Consider the following 21,594-nt stretch of genomic DNA (forward strand, 5'->3'; position numbering starts at 1 on the left):
CGATTTCAACGAAACTTTTTGTAAAAAGCATTCATATAATTTTAATATAAGCCAAGAATAAAATTTTGAAAAAATAATTTTTTGGATTTAAAAAAAAAATTTTAATTTTTCTTTTGAAAAATCAAATTTTCTAAAACCGGACATTGAATTTTTTTTTTAAATTTTGTTTTTAGATGTTGATCACTGATTTCTACAAAATGGCATACCAATTTTATCTTAAAACTTTTTTTCCAAAAAATTATTTATGAGTTTTTTTTTTTTAAAGAGCCGATTAACGATTTTGATTTTTTTTCTAAAAATGCATCTTAATAAAACAAATTGCAGATGAAATTGCATTTTAGAGGGCAATTTGATTTAAGATTTTGCTTTATTCCTTTGAAAAACGATTTTTATGTGTTTTTTTAATTTTTTTTTGTTTTTACATACATATACCTATACCTACTAAATTTCTATATAAAAAGTCCTAAAAATTCTAACAACTTCAACCCTAAGAACAAGTTCGTGTGACCCAGTCGTGCATATGATTTTTTTAAGTTACCATTTATAGTTAAAATTCACTAATGATGACAACTTGTTTTTGTTCTTTGTGTCAACCATCAATTTCTTTTTTCTTTGTAATAAAATGTAGTGTAATAAATTTTAATACGAAACAGTACAAAAAGAACTACGTTCTTCAAAATACTAAACAATGTTACCATTTGGTACTTAAATTATAAATAAAATAAAAATTGTTAAACTACTCACCATTTTGTTTTTTAGTCCTCGCACCATCCTTGTAGTTGGTTGGTATTGATGTTAAAGGTTAAGGCGTGGTTGTATTTTGGTTCTTTTTTTATCACATTCACTTTTATCTCTTTAATTTATTTTCTCACAACTAAAGATACGAATAAAATTAAATAAAAAAATAATTCAAATCACTTTCACGCAAATCCATTCTCTTTGGTTACGCCACAACACCATCCACACTATCCACCACCACCCTGTGTGAAATCGGATACATTTCCGATCCGATTGTATGTCATTCAAAACTAGGAGAGTTGATTCCAAAAATAGCAAAAGAGGGATGGACTTGAACAACTAAACCACACTCTGTCCATTGATTGAATTACTTAATACTCGTACTATTGCGCTGCACTAGCTGATGACGGAATGTACTATTACTCTTGTTGTGTTTTTTTTTTTTGTGTCCAAAGTAATCGAAGACTTAAAACCAAAGTTAACTACCTTCAGATCAATATGGATTGCTAAGGCAATATCAGATTGCAACTGCCCTTTCATGTAACAAAATCTTGATGGAAAAAAAACTTGGAAGCATTACTTCACAGTCAGTCAATGGATGGAAACATATGAGAGTGTTTTTGTCCCCCCCATTTAAAGTCAAGACAGCAGCACATTGATGGCTGAATTGAATCGTGAAGAGGAAAACATTTCATTCTTGTGTCGGTCAATGGTAAGACATTCGAGACAGATTGAGCCAAAAGATTCTTATGGTGATTTATTAGCCTAAGGAGTTGAGTTTTAGGTTTTAATATGGTCTAATTGCGATGTGTTGTCAAGCCACAGCCACCACAGCAGGGATCGTTGTCAGATATTCCCAGTTTGGAATTGATAGATTTGGTCACACCTAATGATGTGTGACATTATGGGCATTGTATGTTGAACAGATAAAGTTTTTTTTGTAAAAAGCCTTATGGAGATTTTGCTTTCCGGATATTTTAAAACAGATAACACGAAAATGTTACTAAATGGTTTGGTAATAACGAGATTTAAGATTTTATCCGGAATATGTTTAAGTAGTTTTTGATGGAATGTCGATAAGTCTACCAAAAAAAGGGATTGATTGAAGGACATTAAATAAGAGGTGAATGTATCACAAGAAATAGACAGTTTTTGTCTGGAGTTAATCTCAGAAGTCAATGAACTTAATTCTTGACTTATTAGAGGAAAAGAAAAGTAATACACTCCTAAAAATGGTATTTATTATTATACATCAAAATTACCCTCCTTCATTTGCAGAAATTGCAAAACGCAATATCTTATACTTTGCGCAAAATTACTCAAATAAAACCACTTTTCTACTATTTTTTATTCGATTTATCTAATGCAATAGCTGTTTTGGTATAACGAACATCCTGTTTCTTATGCAAAACATCTACTCTACATTTATGTTAATTGTACTTATTCAAAGACATAATACTCCTTAATTATTGTGCAATAAAAATATATCTATCTTTTAGCAAAGACGTGTTAATTTCTTCATAATGGATAAATATACAATACAATATTCAAGTTATCCTGCAACAAGCTTATTTGCGAACAAATAAATTCCATAATTATTTACGTAGGTATCTATTCAATTAAAGTGAATACAATAATCTAATAACCCAGAAGTAATGATAATACAATTGTCTGTTAAAAACTAGTTTACAGACTGGCTAGTAAAATCCTACTTACAATTTTTTTCAAAGCTCTAGCTCTTATTAGAAATAGGCCAAAAATGAAAATTGAACACGTTCCTTTAAATAAACAGAGAGACACTCATACAACTATAGTTTCAAAACAGAAACTTTTGTAATTCGAGTTTTAGAGAGTTTGAATCCAGTGGATAGATAAAATGAAACTTGGGAGGTCACTGTGGCGTATGTGGAACATTTTTGTTGTAAGAAAAAAAAATTAATGCAAATTATTCTATATTTGGTTTATTACTCCGACGAGTTCATGTTTTTTGATGGTTTGATTAATTTATGGGTCAAAATCATGGAGGTGGAAAATTTGATGTCCAATCATTTTTTTTAATCAAAATAACATTTATTTAAAGCTTTTTTCTCATTTACCAATTAAAATAGTTGGCACGCATCTAAGAATATATTTATTTCGGTTAGAAAAGTTTCCATTTCTTTTTTATTGCATCTAATATACCCAAAAAAAAGCGTTCCTGGACATATGCATAACTCAAAAACTGAAAATCAAATGGCCTAAAATCACATAAAAGTTAATTATTTTTGAGTATTTCTTTTCTTAACACTACATTACACAATACTCTTTATTAATTGGTACATTTCATACAAAAAAATTAAGTTTTGTTATTTTTTATACATTGATAAAAGTTGTCCCAAGAAAAATGACGCATAATACCAACATTTGTTAATGTATCAATATTTTAATCATCTTACGTAAAAGGGTGCTGCAAGCACCTTTTTATATGGATAAATATATAAAATGTATGTTAGAAACTAGTTTAAGTTTGATTTTTATGTACCGTACATCAATTAACCGTCATTCCGGGAACACTTGTTTTGGGGTTTAGTTAGATTGAAATTTTAATTTTTTGGTGATATTATGATCAAAAATCGAGGCCACTGCAATATAATCACAAAAATATTTCGTTTAACTTTGTGACATAAGAAATAAAAATAAATTAAGGTCAATACGTCATTTAAGGGAACGCCATTTCCGGGAACGCTCTTAGAATCTGAATAAATAATGTAGTCTTACACACATAATTTTGCATTTTTTGGGTATTTTTACTGAGTATCCTATGTAAGTATAGCTGTAATAAACAATTTTATCAAAAAAGTTACAAAAAAAAAAAAAAAATTACTTATAGCCTAAGTGTTTCGGAGGTGCATAAAAGCATTTTTTTTTTTTGTAGAAATCGGTCTCTACCCCAAGAAATAAAGTTATATTTGATTTATTTGGTTTTGCGGTAAAATGAAATATATACATTTTTGTGCTCTGCCCGTTCATGAGCCGACAAATTATGGCTAGAGCGAACATTTTGAGCATGAAATTTGTATCATAAAACAAAGTTGATTTTTTTAGAATTCGGTCATCGAAATTTCCCACCTCCATGATTTTGACAATTATGCGTAGGTAAAATGACTTAACAGTAAAATTATTTATAAAATGAACCAATAATCAGTTTGGTTAATTGATTCAACAACAGAATAAAAATTAGTAAATGTCTCAAAGTAACCTTATACCAACATATGTACATCAGATTTATTTTATACTGTCACAAATTTTTTTGTCGTAATTTGTCGTAATTTTTACACTTTTGTGCAACTTTGGCTAAGAATGATAATTAGAGTTGTTCTTTTAGGTCCAAAAATTGCCGTTTTTATAGAAATTAATTTCCAAACGTCATGTTAAAAAAAATAATTCACCTTTTTGGAGCAATAGCTATAAACAACTGTGGCAAAAATGCAAACTTAAAAATTTTCATTACTGTTTTCTTCTACAGAATTGACAAGGTTACTTTGCTAAGAAGAAATCAACAAATTATTAAAACTATAACACAATTTCTTCTTAAATACTTGCTTTCGTTGTTCAATATCTTGTTCAAAATGAATACCATTTTCTCGATAAAGGCTTGATACAAGTATTTAAGTGTTAGTTTCTTGATAAGGTCTTGCTTTTAATGAAAAACTATTAATATTTTTGAAAACCATTATTGACCTTGCTTAAATAGAACCTTTTTTTATATTTTCTTACTTTCTCTAAATCGATTTTTTTTTTACAGAAAAGCTTTTTTGAATTTAACCCTTACGAACCCAAATTATGAATATCAATATTAAAAAATTTTGTTATCGTGTCATAAACATTACAACTAAGAAATATGAAAAGCAAAAAGTTATTTTCCAAAATAGTAAATAGGAAAACTAATATGTTACTCTCAAACAGCTGAGAAAATAATGTGTTTGTGTATATTACTTCTTCTAAGCTAGAAAACAAAACACTTTCTGCACTACACTATTTTTCGTTATGACCATATTAAAAAAAAAACTTTTAGCAAAAAAAAAAATGTGAATTTCAGTCCCTTTTTCGATAAAAAAAATCAAAAGTATACTAATCCAGTAATTAGACAACTTTCAATCTTTCAATTAAGCTATCAAAACCTCAAAAATTATTAAATGCAATATTTTTTATGGACACTGGACTCGAAAAGGTTAAATGAAATTTTAATATTTTTTTTCGTTATATTTTTTTGAAATCTTGGTCACATGAGTTGGCACTAACTCAAAGTAGTATAAGAACTTTATATTGAATTGTTATTCAACAAATTATTTAAATATATGAATTTTTTTCTGAAACGCGTCTACCGATTTATATTTTTTGTTCTTAAAATTTTTCTTAATAAAAGACATCACGTTGTCATTAAAAAACTTTTCTTTTTTAAACGTTTGCTTTATATAATTTTTTTTATTTTTAATTTTATTTTTAGATTTACATTTACCAAATTTTGTAGGAACTGACGAACTGAAGTAATAAATTTTAAATAATTTGCCTGATAGAGTATTTACATAAAAAGAGGCAAATATTTTATAAGTCTACTTGCCTTTTCTTGAGCCAGATCATTTTCTGATATTTATAAACTTGTGCTATTGAATTAATAGAAATTACTTAAATAGTAACATTTTATTAAACTCGATACCTACATTCTACAAGTCCATTTGGTCTGATTTTTTTCTATAATTTATCTACAATAAATTGTTACATATACCCATAATCTTAAAACAAAACTGTCTTCTTTTATAAATTTATCTTCTTAAAAAGAGGGCCACACATATTGATACATTGAAGTACGTTTCATTTTATTCGTACCAAAATTAAAAAAAAAACATCCATCAATTAATCTATAAGTTGATTAAAATTGTTTAATTTGTGTAAATTTTTGAACATGAAATACGAAACCATTTAGACAATCCACAACAAGTCCAAACCATTTTAAGTTAAATGAAGTCAAGACAAATATAATTAAATGTACTTAACTTTGTGGTATATGGAACTTTCCAAAAACGAACAACACAACTTGACAAGTAGTCTACATCCAAATATGCAACTTAAAACCTAACACTACAACATAACAACAAAAGTCTTTCAAATATAATAAGTAAAAACATCAAAGTGAGTGTTTGAGATGTTTGTTTAAATTCCTTTGACATTTGTTTTTAATTAGTCTACATCAAAAAGCTTTTGCAATAATCCTTCTCCGGATATAATTTAAACATCTAGTCTTTACCATAAAACACCTTCTTCAAAGTTCTACATACAAAACTCTGTTCAAGCTTTCTTGTTAAACTTCTGTTTCGGTTTTTTTTTTTTTTAATGTTAGCATCGTTATCTGTTTGGCAAAAAAAAAAACACGAATTGGTGATAAAATCTCAATCGCATGGCTGTCAATCAGGCAAATTTACAACCTCATTCGGTGCACCTAAGGGGCTGCCATAAAACGACAACATTATGACACATAAGTGTCAACATTGGCAACGACTCGCTACAATACATGCTGCATACTGCACCACTGCATTGAACATAGGTGGCGCGAGTGAGTACAATTTTGGTCTAGAGCAGCAACAGAGCAGTTCCAGACCAAAGAGCGAACATAAAAAGTATCTGTGTGCGCATTAATGAGCCGATAGATGTGGTTGAACAAAAATGAGTAGAACGTGCGAGTCGATAGAACCAACGAGACCGGCATCGATCGACAGCGACATAGATTTAGGACTAGCCAACAGGTAAATCTTGCAACAAAAAGGTTAAAATTTCAATTGGCCACCCAAATCCATATTGATGATTGGAAATATTATAAATCTTAGTAAAAATCGAACACAACAACAATAACAAAAAAAATTAATGAAACCTACAAACAAACTTCATTCAATATTCGATAGATGAATATTAAATCAATTTTATTGGTCGACTAATTGACGGGCAATTTGTTGGTAGTTCGTTTGGTCTGATTGAAATGAAATCAAAACCAAAACAAACAAACAGTAAACTACTAACCACGACACACAAATGGTCAATGGCAAAAATGTTTTGACGAATTTATTGATCAAAATGAAGATCGTTATTTAATAATGGCTTCGATTTTTGCTTTTAAATTAAATCAATTAAATCGAAGTTTGTATCTGATTTTTTTTTCTACTGAACTCTTAACTTATTGAATAAACACTAGTTTCTATAATTAAAACATAGAAAACTTAACAAGCCTGCCAGAGGCGTGGTTTTTAAATTGTTAAAGTGAGGCTTTTTTTCTATTTTTATTTTTATTTTGATCTGAAGGCGATGATAAAAATTCAAGTTTAATTGAATAAATAAAAATATCAGGGATAATGTAACTCAATTAAGTGACATGAATGTTTGTAATTTAGAATTTTTTGAAAAATTGTTAACTATTATTGACATTTTTTTTGTTTTGTAAAAACCTTATTTGGTCTTATTTGTTAGACTGGATTTCAAGATGGCATTAAAGTTATAATAGCCGGAAGTTTTTAAATTCTTTCTCGCTGTATTAAATTATAACAAAAAGTTTTTGCTTTTTTTTTTTGTAGAGAACCTATAAAAGAGTGTTTTGATAATAACACGGTGTAACACTCAAAATATACGCGGGCAAAGACCTATCACGTTTTGTAGAGCTAGTCGCACTGATTACGAAACGGTATTTAAAAAGTCCCTAAAACCCACAAAATCTGGAGTTAGAGGGAAAAAACGGTTTTTTTGACTTTCACACATTGAAAAAAATCTAGCTTCGTCAAATTTTTACCCATATTCTATTTTTTTTACAGTTTCTGATAGGATAACTATACCTTTTCAACAATGTATAAAACAGGTAACTCGGTTAAACCACCTAGAATTTATAAGCTGTCAAAGTTCAAAAATTCCATTTTTTTCGTCATTTACTTAACTTCGACATCAAATTAAAGTATATAAATGTATTTTCACAACAACATGCTGTTTTAAAAATATATTCTAAAATAATATTTATTTACAAATCAAACGAGGTATTTTTTATGAAAATCAGTTTAAAATTGGCTTAAAACAAAATTTTACGATTTCAACCCAGATACAGAAATTCGAACTTTTAGGTATGGAACAAAAATGTTGTTTTGGCACGTAGTAGGATAACTTGGACGCCAGGTTTTGATAACAGGTTTTTTTAGAGGAGTTCAATACAAACATTTTTTTCTTTGAGAGAGAGGTCTACCTCCCCCCGTTTAGGTGGGAAGGGCAGTTTTCTAAAAAAAAATTATCAAAATAAAAAAAATTATTAAAAAATAACGGCAACACTTACAGTAATAAATTATACCATTGTCGAAAGGCAAAATTGTACATTTAATTTTAACTTTTAAATCAGTATATAATAACCACTAGTTTTTTAAATAATCGATTTCAAAGTTAAAAATAGGCGAAAAAAAAATTTTTTAAACTCATTTTATACTATTTTTGTCCAGACTGTGAATTTTAATAAAAAATTACTTACACAGAAAACTGCCTCAATTGATTCCTTATCGAACAGTGAAAACTATATGTTTCTATGTCTTCTAGTTTTTGAGAAAATTGAAAAATTATTTTATCAGATTTTTCTTTTTTTCAAAATATTTTTTGTTTTTATTTGTTTTTATTTTTCAAAAATAAAAAGTCTTAAAAATCCGATAATACCTTTATAAATTTTTTTCTGGAGCCAGGTTTATTACTTCTATATGAATTTCTGCAAAGTACACTTTAAGACTAATTTAATGGTATACCCAAAATTAAGGGTATTTAGATTTTTCAGTAAAACGATTTTTATGGACTTTAAGTCTATAAAAATCGTGAAATCCAAGCAATTTTCTTCATGAAAAAGGAAATATTTAAGTAAAAATTGCGCCCAACGTCACACATAATTATGTTCTCTAATGCCACTTACAACCAAAGAATGATGCAAGGCATTGTTATAAATAAAATATTAACAACATTTTAACAGATTTAAAGTCTTTTTGATAGTTGGACGTGGTAAAGCCAAATGCAGGGAAATATAGATTGCTGATATCTTATCGAAACGTTAAAAATAATTATAAGACAACATAAAATAAAAATACTCAATTTTTGTATCTGCTAATTTTAAGTTATGTTATATTTTCATCTTTTATTAGTTTTCAAGCATATTTGTATGTATGCAATGGATTCTCTCTAAGTCGTAATTTTGATGGACATGAAAATTCGTCGGAGTTAGAGGGAAGTTCGAGCAAGGGTAATTATTATAATAATTATTTTTCATCAGACGATTTCACAGAAAATAGTGAAAAAATTCAAGTTCAAGGACTTATTAATTTACCAGCATAACTAAATTATATACTAAACAAAGTTAAAAAATAATGAAAATTATTTTTATTTTTAAGCGGAGTGATTGAATATAATTATTTACTTTAAGTCTATAAAAATCGTGAAATCCAAGCAATTTTCTTCATGAAAAAGGAAATATTTAAGTAAAAATTGCGCCCAACGTCACACATAATTATGTTCTCTAATGCCACTTACAACCAAAGAATGATGCAAGGCATTGTTATAAATAAAATATTAACAACATTTTAACAGATTTAAAGTCTTTTTGATAGTTGGACGTGGTAAAGCCAAATGCAGGGAAATATAGATTGCTGATATCTTATCGAAACGTTAAAAATAATTATAAGACAACATAAAATAAAAATACTCAATTTTTGTATCTGCTAATTTTAAGTTATGTTATATTTTCATCTTTTATTAGTTTTCAAGCATATTTGTATGTATGCAATGGATTCTCTCTAAGTCGTAATTTTGATGGACATGAAAATTCGTCGGAGTTAGAGGGAAGTTCGAGCAAGGGTAATTATTATAATAATTATTTTTCATCAGACGATTTCACAGAAAATAGTGAAAAAATTCAAGTTCAAGGACTTATTAATTTACCAGCATAACTAAATTATATACTAAACAAAGTTAAAAAATAATGAAAATTATTTTTATTTTTAAGCGGAGTGATTGAATATAATTCAATTAAAAAGTTAATAACTTTTTATTATTAAAAAGTTAAAGTGACCTCAACTCCATATGCGTTTCGCCCAGGTATGACAGTGGGCTCATCAGTTAGATGCTGTCATACCCTTACTAAGACGCAAAATTTTGATCCATGAATACAGACACTTATAAAAATCACAACCTGAATAGACTGTGAATTTTAATATTTTAGGGGAACATGGTTACATTCTTGCACCTAAAAACAATTGCCCGTGGTCAGGCTAATAAGTAAACAAAGTGAAAAAAATAATGAAAATTATTTTTAACTGATGAGCCCACTGTCATACCTGGGCGAAACGCATATGGAGTTGAGGTCACTTTAACTTTTTAATAATAAAAAGTTATTAACTTTTTAATTGAATTAAATTATATACTCAATTTTTGTAACTATGTAAATTTTGTTGCTTTGATAAAAATAAAAATACAGATGCTGATGAATTTTGTCTAAAATACTATGTTAAGCAATCATATCTAAAAGTAAATTGAATTAAAAAAAATATTTATTGTTAATATATCTGGTTCCCACAAAATGAGAAAAAAAAAGTTAAATACATTAATTGCATTTGGAACGCCTACAATTTAATCAATAATTTATGTCATAATCATTTTTTTGTTGTTGTTATTTTTGAATTTGCCAAAAAAATAAACCGCAAATTATTTACGCTAATGTTTTAAAAAATCCCATTATCTTAAATACAAACTATTAAGGTTTTAACTTCAATCATAACATAATCATCTTGTTTGATTTATGGCATTGTTAATTTTTTTTTCGTTGAAAATTTAACAAGTAATCAAAAAAAAAAGTTCCCTCAACATTTATTTTGATGTTTTTGTTTTTGTTTTTTTTTTTTTTAGTTTGCAAAACAGAAACAACAAATTTTTAATTTTGCAATGATTTGTGTGATTTATTGTTTTAATTTTATTGAGGTGTTATGCAAAGTGTTAATTTTCTGAAAAGATGACACATGATTAACGCGATACGTAAATACATTTTCAAACATTTACATACAAATTAGCTAATATTGATCTGGTTGTTTGATTTTATTCTGCACATAATTATTAACAGTCAATTTGAATACCTACTAGTATTTAATTAAACGAATATGTAAGTGTTAAATGTGTTTTTATTTATGAATGAATAATTTAAACTAAGTGTAAAAATTCATCAACTCATTGTTCAGTGGACAAGAAAAAGGCTGATTCTATACTTTTGTGTATGCGGAAATTGATGAGATATGTCTATAAACGGATTAAAATGATTTTACAAGATTTAATTTTAATCCAGGAAATGTTCGCACTGATTTATTAACGATTTCAATTTATGTGCTGTGGGGGGCAAGAATTAGAAAATATATGAAAGCGAAAATTAGCTCTTCTTTCAAAAATATAATGTACGACTAGAACATACTGGTATAAGGGTTTGCTTTAAAAATGTAAGAGTAAGAAAATATGTTAATGTTTTAAAGTTTTTAAAGAAACAAAAATTATTAAAAATTATTTGACTTAAGGAAAAATTTTCATTGCAAAATGAACTTAAAAGGGAAATAATTTAAAAAAAGATTTACCCCACTTTACTCATAAAGAAGTTTGCCGTAGAACAGGAATTTCTTCAAAAACTTCGAAAGAATAATAAACTTCCAACCCGTTTGTCAGACACCAAAAGTGTGCACAGATTGGTTAGTATTGTAAAGTTTCTAAACATTAATATATAGGTTTTTATGAACATAAAAAAAAAACTGATAAGCAAACCTGTCTTTTGATTTGATTTTTGCTGGGTGCATCAAATGGGATTGTATATTTGTAAAGGGTGTTTTTAAAGAACTACCTTACCATGAAAAGACATACAAAAAAACAACGTTACAAAATTGTGGAAAATTCGCCATAATTCAAAAAATTTTAAAAGTGTGAAATTTGTTCTTCTATTAAGACAGATATTCAATAATGTTTGGAGCCGTTTTGATACAAGGTGTCCCAAAAGTAATGGTCCAAAATGAAAAAAAGTGAAATACCATCTTATATTTTTATTTACCATCCAATCGTTAATTTGTTGCAAAGTGGTGTATTAGGTAAAAAAATTCTACTGAATTGTTTTTAATAGTTATTAAAGAATAATTGACTGGGAGCAAAAATTCTATTTCAAAACTCAACTTTTCAATATTCTGTTTTACGAAATTTGCAAAAGGTTAAAAAAAGGGTTTTGGAAAATGTTAAAAAGTAGAATTTCACAAAACAGATTTTTAAAGACACAATAGAAAAAAGAGAAATTTTGAAAAACAGAAAAAAAATGTAATGGAATTTGGTATTTTAGTTTCATTTGCCACAGTCTGCCACTTGGGCCAATCGTAAAGTGAAGAAACCTAAAGCTTATTGTTTGACTTCTATCACGGAAATTCTTTCTACCCATTTTCCAGAATTTTTTGAGTGGAGGGGTGAGTTTTTGTGAAGGAGATAAATTCTAGGATATACTAATAATGGGAACAACAAAATATACTAAAAGAAGTCCCTTAACGCTGTGTACAAATCTTTTATTGGACAAAGAAACCAAGCTTCTATGGATTTCACAAAAGGGATTTTGGATGGAAAGAAGTTTTTTTTTAATTTTTGTTCGACGTTATCCTTATCTATGCCATACGATTTAAGGACGTTATGTGAAGGAGTAATAAAGTTTCAAAAACAACACCTTAATCTACTTAAATCCCAAGGAAAAAATATGTTTTAGCTTTATTTGATCTCATACCTATTCAAACAAAAGAGCTGATAAGCGAACTCGAAAATAAAATCTATCGAAAGAAATTAATTTTAATAACGCGATGGTTTGCAATGATTTTTGTTTTGTTTTCTTTTGAAGAAGACTTTAGACAAAGTTAAGTTTTTGAACTTAAAATTGAAAACAATTAAAACAGACATCCATTTTAATTAGGTACCTAGAAAAGTTTAGATCAGACAAGAAAGCTTTTTAATATATTTTGAGTTTCCCAATAGAACTTGAATTAAATTTACTGTTTTCTATTTTTTTTTTTTACATTATTTAAAGACCTTGGAAATAACATGTCACACTGTCGCAGATTAAAAATCAAACCTTAATACTCCTTTTGAAAACTTCCATCCTCTTGCTTTGAAATCAACTCTCCTTTATTGTTTACTCAAGATTAAAAGATTAACACTTTTTTACGATCGCATCAACTGAATGTTTCTTACACCGTAATAAGCTTGTTGATTAAAAAAAAAAAATAAAAATCTACTGCGCGTAATGACCCTTAACCGACAAAAAAGTGAAAAGTAATGAGCTGCCGAAACAAGACTTTTTTTTGACACAATTTTGCTTCGCTTTCTTATTGATGCGCCTCAGATACTGCGGTCGTAAATGATTGTAAATAAATTTCACAGGGGGATAGGTGACAAAAGTGTGTGTGTTGTTTGTTACGCAAGTATATTTTTTTGTTTGTTTTTCTTTTACTATTACCGTTGCAAATGCTAACGACCGACAAATTGAAATCAAATTCAATTGAACCGAAAAGTGACTATTATACAACCCAATTCAAGGAAATATGTCGTTCAATATTAAACGATTTGCTAGTTTAGTTAACACGGTAACTTCCTTTTAAGCTATTTGTTAATATTTACTTCCTTGCCAAAAGGGTTTGTCTAATTAAAAAGAATAAATCAAATTGAAATAATTTATAATATTTCCCAACGGTCAACGCGACAATACACGATGGCGACACGAGCCAAACTAAAATGTTGGACGCCCCAAACGCCAACCTTAAGCTGTTGCTTCTGAGGTGATCCACGCTGTATGATCAGCGATCACAGAAAGACGCAATGCAAAGTTGAAAAAAAAGTAACAAAACAAAAAACTAAAAATAACTAAAAGATACGAATATGAGAAGCAAATAACAAAAAAAAAAAAAAAACAAATGTGCAGAGAAGACGTTTACGAATGTATTTTAAAGATACACAAATCCTATCGTCCAGCATGGTAAGTTTTCCGCTAATAGTTGAAGTGGTCAATACTCACAGACACCAGAAAGCGTCATTAGAGAGGGTTGATGAGAAAAAGTCTCTCTCAGTAGGTGAGAGATTGGAAAATTTTACCGGCAGCATGTTAGATACGTTCCACACAATCCACAAACAGAAAGAATACAAAATTGAGCGCCAATATGCTGTCGCACAAAGCAGACAGAGTTTGAAGTGGGTACAAGCTCTAACAATCCCCTGACATGTGTTAGATGGAAGCACGATAAGATAAACAGTCTCAAACCCCCCAAAGCACACTACTCCACTCTCGAACCTCTCGAGGAACATTAGATAATTTAGATACACATTTGTTTATGGTACGCTGCTCTGGAGGCCTCTGGGGACAACTGATGCGTGAAGAAGTGGGTAACGCAATATGCGTATATGTTTTGTTGTGCTTATTTTTTTTATCCTTGTTTTGTGCATATTGTAAACCTGAGAGTTTTGTAATAGTTTAAGCTGAAGTTAAAACCCCTGAAGGCGATAAGTTATGGCTGCAGCATGTTGGATGTTGGGTGCAGTTTTATTATGTGTTTGAGACAACACGTGCTTTTTGGTAAGTGGAATTTATTTTATGAACATCCCCACAAACAGACATTATACACCGAGGTGGGTCAGATCTTATCATTTGATTTAAAGCTTAAGGGGGGAAGTTGATTGAGTCTCTTTCTGTTAAATGTGACTTCACCCACTTTGTCAGAAATCGTTTGATTATTATTTTAATTGATTTGAATGAAAAATCGACCTGAAAAGAAAGACATTTAGGTTGTGGTTCAAAATAATTTAAAGAAAAGAAAATGAAAGTAAAAAAAGAGGAATGATGAAATTTTAAGGTAAGGAAGTGGTTTATGGTTTTTATTGGTGGCACTGACCAGGTTTTGTTATTGGAAATTAAATGTGAAGAGTACGTTATAAAAAAATTCTTTTCATTTTAAAATTGAAGAGAGTAATCAAGATATTTTTGGACCCAACTATTGTTGTGTTTGATAAGTACATTCGATGTAGATGGATAAAATTAATTGTTGAGTACAATATTTATGATTTAATTTAAATGAGAATAAAAGTAATACCACTGAGTCACAGTTTAATAATAAAAAAAAATATTATATAAGTTTCTTATGAGCTATTATTGAAAAAAGATTTGTTTGGATTGTTATAGAAATTTTTTTTTTAAATGTGGGTACAACCGAAATTTTTTAAACAAAAAATTCAAATTTTTAATAGAAAAAATTTAATTCTGAGCTAACATTACAATAAAAGAAATAATAAAAGTATAAATATATTTAAAATAGAAATTGAATTAATTTGGACTACTCTTAAACCCCATTTAAAGATGAAGTTCTTGCTTTCAAAAGTTGATTTAAGGATATTTTTGAGTTCTAATTTAAGTTTTGTCAAGTAATTATGTAGGTTTTATGGGTTTAAATATAACTAATTTTTTTTTCTATAAAAATTATAGGTATACAATGGAACAACAATATATGTATTCTGATATAACTTTTTTTTCATTTTTAAAATTTGAAATGTTTGTAGTGCTTTAAAATTATTTTTGAAATAAAATTTCCGTCAAAAAATGTTGGCTTTAATAATAATCCGTATAAAACATAGATTTAGGGCTAGTTTGTTCACAGTCGATTATCTTTTGATCAAGGATTATTCCGTAGAAAAATCTTTCAGTAAAAGATAATCGAGTGTGAACAAACCGGCCCTTAGAGTATTTAGGAGCATTACAATTAATAAAAAGTAGTAAGAAAAATAATACTTTTGAAAACTATGCTAAGTCATTTTTAACTTCTTACAATTTTCTTCTTTTATGCAAAAACAAAATATCTATGCATAATCAAGAATTCAGTCAAATAACTCCCTCACCTGCATATTATCGCAGTTAAAAAATACACAAACTTTCCAAACAGAATATCTGACAAGCAAACTTGAAGTTGCTCAAACGGATAATTAGCTCGTAGGAAAAAACATGAACTTTAAATTAAAAGAACTTTAAATTTGAAGAGTATATTCTCGTGCCCCCACCAACCAAAATTAAGAATTGATTGAAAAAATTGAATAAAAAATATATACGACTAAATCAGAAGTAAATAGGAAATTTATCAATTAATGTAAGATATCAATTTTTTTCAATTTCAACCCATCAAAAAATTTTACAATTCTTATTTTTACCTTTATAACTTTAAGCATTTCCGAGTTGTTTTACTTCAAGTACATCCATATTCTGGATAACTAAAATGTACACTCTCAAAAAAAAGCTCATCTATGATTAAAAATCATTTTCTATTTACCTGTCATGATGCACTTCCAAAATAGCTGCAATAAATTATTAAATAATAATTCACCTATTTCTAGTCCAATTTAAGACTGAGCAATCCCTCATGTTTATTTACAATCCATTTGGTTTCAATTTTCCACAACATCATCAACATCGATTGAAATATGTTTCAAGAAAATTGCCCCAAGAAAATGGGGGTGCCCCAGCGGCGTCCAAACACTCTACTATACCAATGTATCTTTATGACTCTCTGCATGTATCTCGTGCAGTAAGTAAATTAATATCCATTGATCGATGATCGCAGCATGGTACCCATGCATAATTGATCGCCATTTAACTTCTATAACTTCTCTATTGCACTGACTTGCAAATAATTATCGGACTGCATAGAATTAATTGAAAAAAATCGACACAGGTGCAAAAAAAAATTCAAATTATTTCCCTGCCGCATGCACTAAGATCGTAAAAAAATGGTATATATTTAATTAAACAATCAAGAGGCTTCAAAATGCATTCCCTCTTTCCGTTTCCTTTAACAGTAAACTTTACCTCCGGTCATAAATTGATTGATAGTTATCATCACATCTTCTCTTGGAATGCCAAACAGTTTGATAGGTTTGCGCCCTCTGGAGATTGAACTCAATCAAAGAATCTCAAACTGACATAGTTAATCATAATTCTTGACGTTGTCAATCCTTCAGATATCAAAAAGAAGTGAGAACCAAGTCCGTTCACTTTCAAATTGGTTTAGATTTCATAAAAAAATATATAAAAACAAATAAAAAACATGTAATAGAGTGAGTCTAGAAAAAAGAGGCTACATCACATCAAATGCGGATAGCCTTGAGAAGCTTAGATACGCTAGATACTACTTTTTCGGCTGAAGATGCAAAACGCAGTTGCACGCTCAAGTAGGTTACTGTGATGGTGATGGTTGGACTTTAAGTCGTGGTGAGGTATGAAGCTAAATATGGCCTTGAAGCATATCGAACCGCATTCGAATGCTTTTCCACGGATGTTATTGATGATGAGCATTATATTGGTTTGTCCTTCTGGTTTGAACTGGTTTTTGGAGTAGTTATTCCAGTGGCAAGTGGAAAGATGCCAAAGTGTTAACTCCGAAATAAATAAGGCTAATTTATTTAATTACAAACAAACTGTTGTTTTGAGTTCGTGAGAAATTATTTTTTTTTTTCAAATATTTAATTCGAACTCGAAGCGATTTATTGGATTAATGCCTATTTATGGTTGAATGACATTTTAATTGATGTTGTTGAATTTGATTGATTATGTGCCTGCCTGCTGATTATGCCCTTCAAATGATCAGTTGATGAAAAGGGTTACGGTAAAAACACAAAGTATGAAAAAATGATGATTTACAGCTGTTACGGTGATTTAGATTTAGTTTTTCTAAAGTCAAGGTCAGGGTGTGAAATCTTAAAAACCTGAAAATCATGGTGTAAATAAAAATAAGGCGACAATTTTCTCATCGTTAAATAATTAAAATCAATTTAAATCTCAATCACTTACCCACAAAACCCTAACAAATTATCTCATTAAATTTATGTGTCAGTTACTCTACCCACTTGCATTTATCACATATTTATATTTCCTGCATAATTATTTGATTAATATCCAAAATCACAGCCGGAAGCATTGAATATACAAACAAAATCTCATTAAGCAAACAATTAAATAAACGAAAAGTTTAAATTTAAACTCGAGCCGAACAATGACACAAACAAAAGCTAACAATTCAATCACATTTAAATACAATACAATATTGAGTGAAAGAACAAAAGAATATGCATATTAATAATCTTTGTGAATAGCGTTTTAAAGTTAACGCGTTTAAAAGTCATTTATAAAATTCAAAGATTTGCCCATAGGTACTCATGCTCATGTAGAAACAAAAGAGCTGAGCAAAAAACTTTTTTTTTTCTTTTTTTCTTCTTAAATTCAATACTTATTGCGACCAACTCGATATTTAACATTAACCTTATGTAATTGAAGTCAAGGTATGACACTGTAAAACCATATTTGTAATTTTACGCACGCGACAAAAAAAAAAAAACTACAACAACAACATCACTCATTCGTCAATCTATGCATTTACTTCATTACTGACGCGCCGCCATGTGGTTAAATGCGAGAGTGGTTGATTTAATGATGTGAAAAATGCTCTTAACACGAGCCAAATTGAGAGAAGTTTTTCCACTAATTTATCATGTAAAATGTCAATAGAACGCAGGAAAAAATGAATAAACTCTCAAGATTGCTTAACCATAGAGAAAAGTAAAGATTTTCTGGTATATTGCTCTTGAAACTACTAGTTATTTTTATTTTTTTCTCAATCCAATAAATATTTTATCAAATCGATGAGTTATTGAAATGAAAGGTTGGCCCTGTTGAACTTAATTATTTAAATTGTTATAAAAACTAATCAGATATTGTTCAGTGCAGCTGGATTTACATCAAGGGTATATTATGCCCCTGCCAAAAAAGAACCTTTCCACGTAAATACTAAACAACATCAACAACAAAAATTATGACCACCAGCTAGCTAAGCTATTCAGGTTATTTTTGGGGAGCAGTCGCAATTGGAAGCCACGCGCTATGAATAACCAAACGATGAAATGCAATTTAATTTTGTTTTTTATCTCTCTGACTGTTATTTTTGGAATTTATTGTGAATCGTTGATAATTGCCTAAAGTATATAGCCATGGTTGGGTATTAATACAGAATTTGTTGTTTATTTTTTTTTTTATTTTCATATTTTTTGTTTGAAAATGCTAATTCAGTAATTGATGTAATTGTAGGGTGGTTGTTGTTGTTACTCAATTTGAAATTAACAAATGGATTTTTGATTGATTATGGATTTCATAATTTTAAAGGTACTCTCTGCAAATAGTAAAGATTATAGTGATTTTTGTTTGGCATGCTTTGGTGTCAGGTAACTGGTTATTAAATGAGAAGAAACTTAAAATAGGTGGTTTTTGGTAGATCTTTAAAAATCACTTATTATTATTTCAGGTGCATAACAGATTTTTGTTGGTTTGATTTACAATGTTGTTTGTTTTGTTGAAATATTATTAAGGTTTACTTCACTTGTCTTCAAAGGAGATGGCACATTTTTCTATGGAGCTTGGGCCCAGTGTGTTCATTAACGAAATTGGTATCAAATGAAAGGTGACGGTAAGCACATTACGTGGCTAAAATATTTTCAAATTCGTTAGTGGGGTTTTGGAGATATTTGAGTTTGAAGTTTCGGATTTCACAATCAAGATTTCAGCTAATTTTTCGAACAATTAATCGTAGAATGCGTAATAATGGGTGCACAGAAATAGTATCAAATGAAAGGTATTTCTCTCGTCTATAAATCTGTATCAAAAGTTTTTTTCTTTATTAAAAAAAATAATACATATTAGGTATTTACTTCTCAAAAGGTGATTTTTTTAAGCGAGGCATTTGGCACATCGAAATATCAAAATATTCAGTGGTGACATGCACTTTTTTTTGCAATTTTTCGATAGCTTAATGTGTTACCTTTAATTCTATATATAAAATAGTTCTTTAAAACATACAAAAACCTTATAATAAGCAAAATACACAAAAACGCGCTGAAATATGCCTATTAAATAATAAGAAGAGAAACTATAGTTCAGTCAATGGGGAAAAATCTGGAAAAAGCTATGACGTCAGCTAAGTTTGAATGCAGTATTGAAGAGGGGTTTATCCCAAGTACAAATCTCAGATTGCGTATTGTTTGGTCTTGTGGGGCGACCGCCATTTTGAAAAACGCATATGTCTCAATATCTCGAGAACGACTTGTCGGACAGAAAACTAGAAAGGACTTTTTAGATTGGAAATTAGTTAATCTTTCTTTTTCTAGTACATCATTTTTCTCTAGGAGTTATTATTTCAGAGTTACACTACCGAAAATTGTGTGTTTTTTGATATTTTAAATATTTTAAACAACCCTTAGAGTTAAGTGCGGAATTACTGAGAATGAGATACTTTGCGGTTCTGTTACTCTGAAAGTATAACTCCTATAGAAAAATGATGTACTAGAAAAAGAAAGATTAACTAATTTCCAATCTAAAAAGTCCTTTCTACGCATTCTACGATTAATTGTTCAAAAAAATAGCTGAAATCTTGATTTTGAAATCCGAAACTTCAAACTCAAATATCTCCAAAATCCCACTAACGAATTTGAAAATATTTTACCCACGTAATGTGCTTACCGTCACCTTTCATTTGATACCCATTTCGTTAGTGAACACACTGGGCCCAAAAATGTGCCATCTCCTTTGAGAACCGGATTATTGATAGAATTTGAACTTTTTCTTTAAGTTAAATCAAAAGATCGCTTAAAGGTTTTTTTTAGTATTGAGAAAAAGATCTTAAAAAACTTCAATATTATTTAAAAAAAAAAAAAAACACTCATACCAATCTTTAGGATGGAAGTATTCTTGGTTGCTCAGCTCGTTAATTAATTTATCAAAGACGTATTTGATATTCATTTCAAGCTGCAAAGATTTAACTCAACTTTTGTTTTGATTAGTTTTTTTCTAATTTTTTTTAAATGTATCCATTCATTATATTTAAATAGAAACTTAAGATTTTTATTTAATTTTCTTGTTTCGCAATTTTAAAAACATCTTAAAATTGTAAAACATCTTAAAAAATACAAAAATAGTTAGAAAAGAAGGAAAATTTTTTTGCATACATTTTTTTTCCTGTAACTTTACGACGTTTACTGAATTACCTTTAATAGTTTATAGATTCTTTAATAAAATCACTGACTAAGCTGAAACTTACAACCCACAACAAACTATTTGAATAAAAAAAGATTATTATCACCCAGCTTATACCAAAAAGTCCCACAATCTTAATCAAAAATGCAATAACTACCTCATTACATTACTAGTTGTAGGCAATAACATGTTAATTATAATTTTTAATCTTTATAGCGTGCCAATGCAAATTCAGTTTTGTGAAAAAGTTGTTCTGTGTCAGTATCTGTCAAGGTGTAAGCAGCATTCGAGGCTTCTTGAAGATTTGAAAAGTCTGAACCTAAAAAAACATCTTTATGCCATTGACATTGATCACATCACAAGCAATTGATAGTTCGTTTTGCAAAAGTCAAGGACACAAAACAAAATAATATAATTATATTACCACCACACCTTTTGACAATATTTTCACGGATAATTAACCCAAATGCCCACTCATTGTCAATAAATGTATATTTATAAAAAAGTTAAGCAAATTAATTTATTTTTTGATAATCTGATTATCAAAAACCCGGGAAGCAAGATACTTGACATGTTGCAGTTGTTACTGAATATACCTGGCGATTTGACATTGTGATAGATTACCAGTCTCTGTCAAACAAAGCTTGTTCAAGATGAGGTAAGCAATCAAACCAATCAAGAACCAGATCGATGAAATGAAAGAGATTGACACTGACAAA

General features: G+C 28.9%; 1 protein-coding gene across 1 annotated transcript in view; it reads right to left on the reverse strand.

The window, feature by feature from the left end:
- LOC129912786 (uncharacterized) overlaps window positions 1–13,579 on the reverse strand; it is a 36,668-nt gene extending 23,089 nt beyond the window's left edge. The window contains exons 1-2 of the mRNA XM_055991210.1: window positions 13,283–13,579; window positions 745–874 (exon numbers count right to left, since the gene is read on the reverse strand). Coding sequence (XP_055847185.1) covers window positions 745–771 — 27 coding nt within the window. The 5' untranslated portion in view covers window positions 772–874; window positions 13,283–13,579. The remainder of the gene's footprint in view (window positions 1–744; window positions 875–13,282) is intronic.
- Between the last annotated feature and the right edge of the window lie 8,015 nt (window positions 13,580–21,594).

This window comes from Episyrphus balteatus, chromosome 2, assembly GCF_945859705.1.
Source record: "Episyrphus balteatus chromosome 2, idEpiBalt1.1, whole genome shotgun sequence".
Classification (NCBI taxonomy): domain Eukaryota; kingdom Metazoa; phylum Arthropoda; class Insecta; order Diptera; family Syrphidae; genus Episyrphus; species Episyrphus balteatus.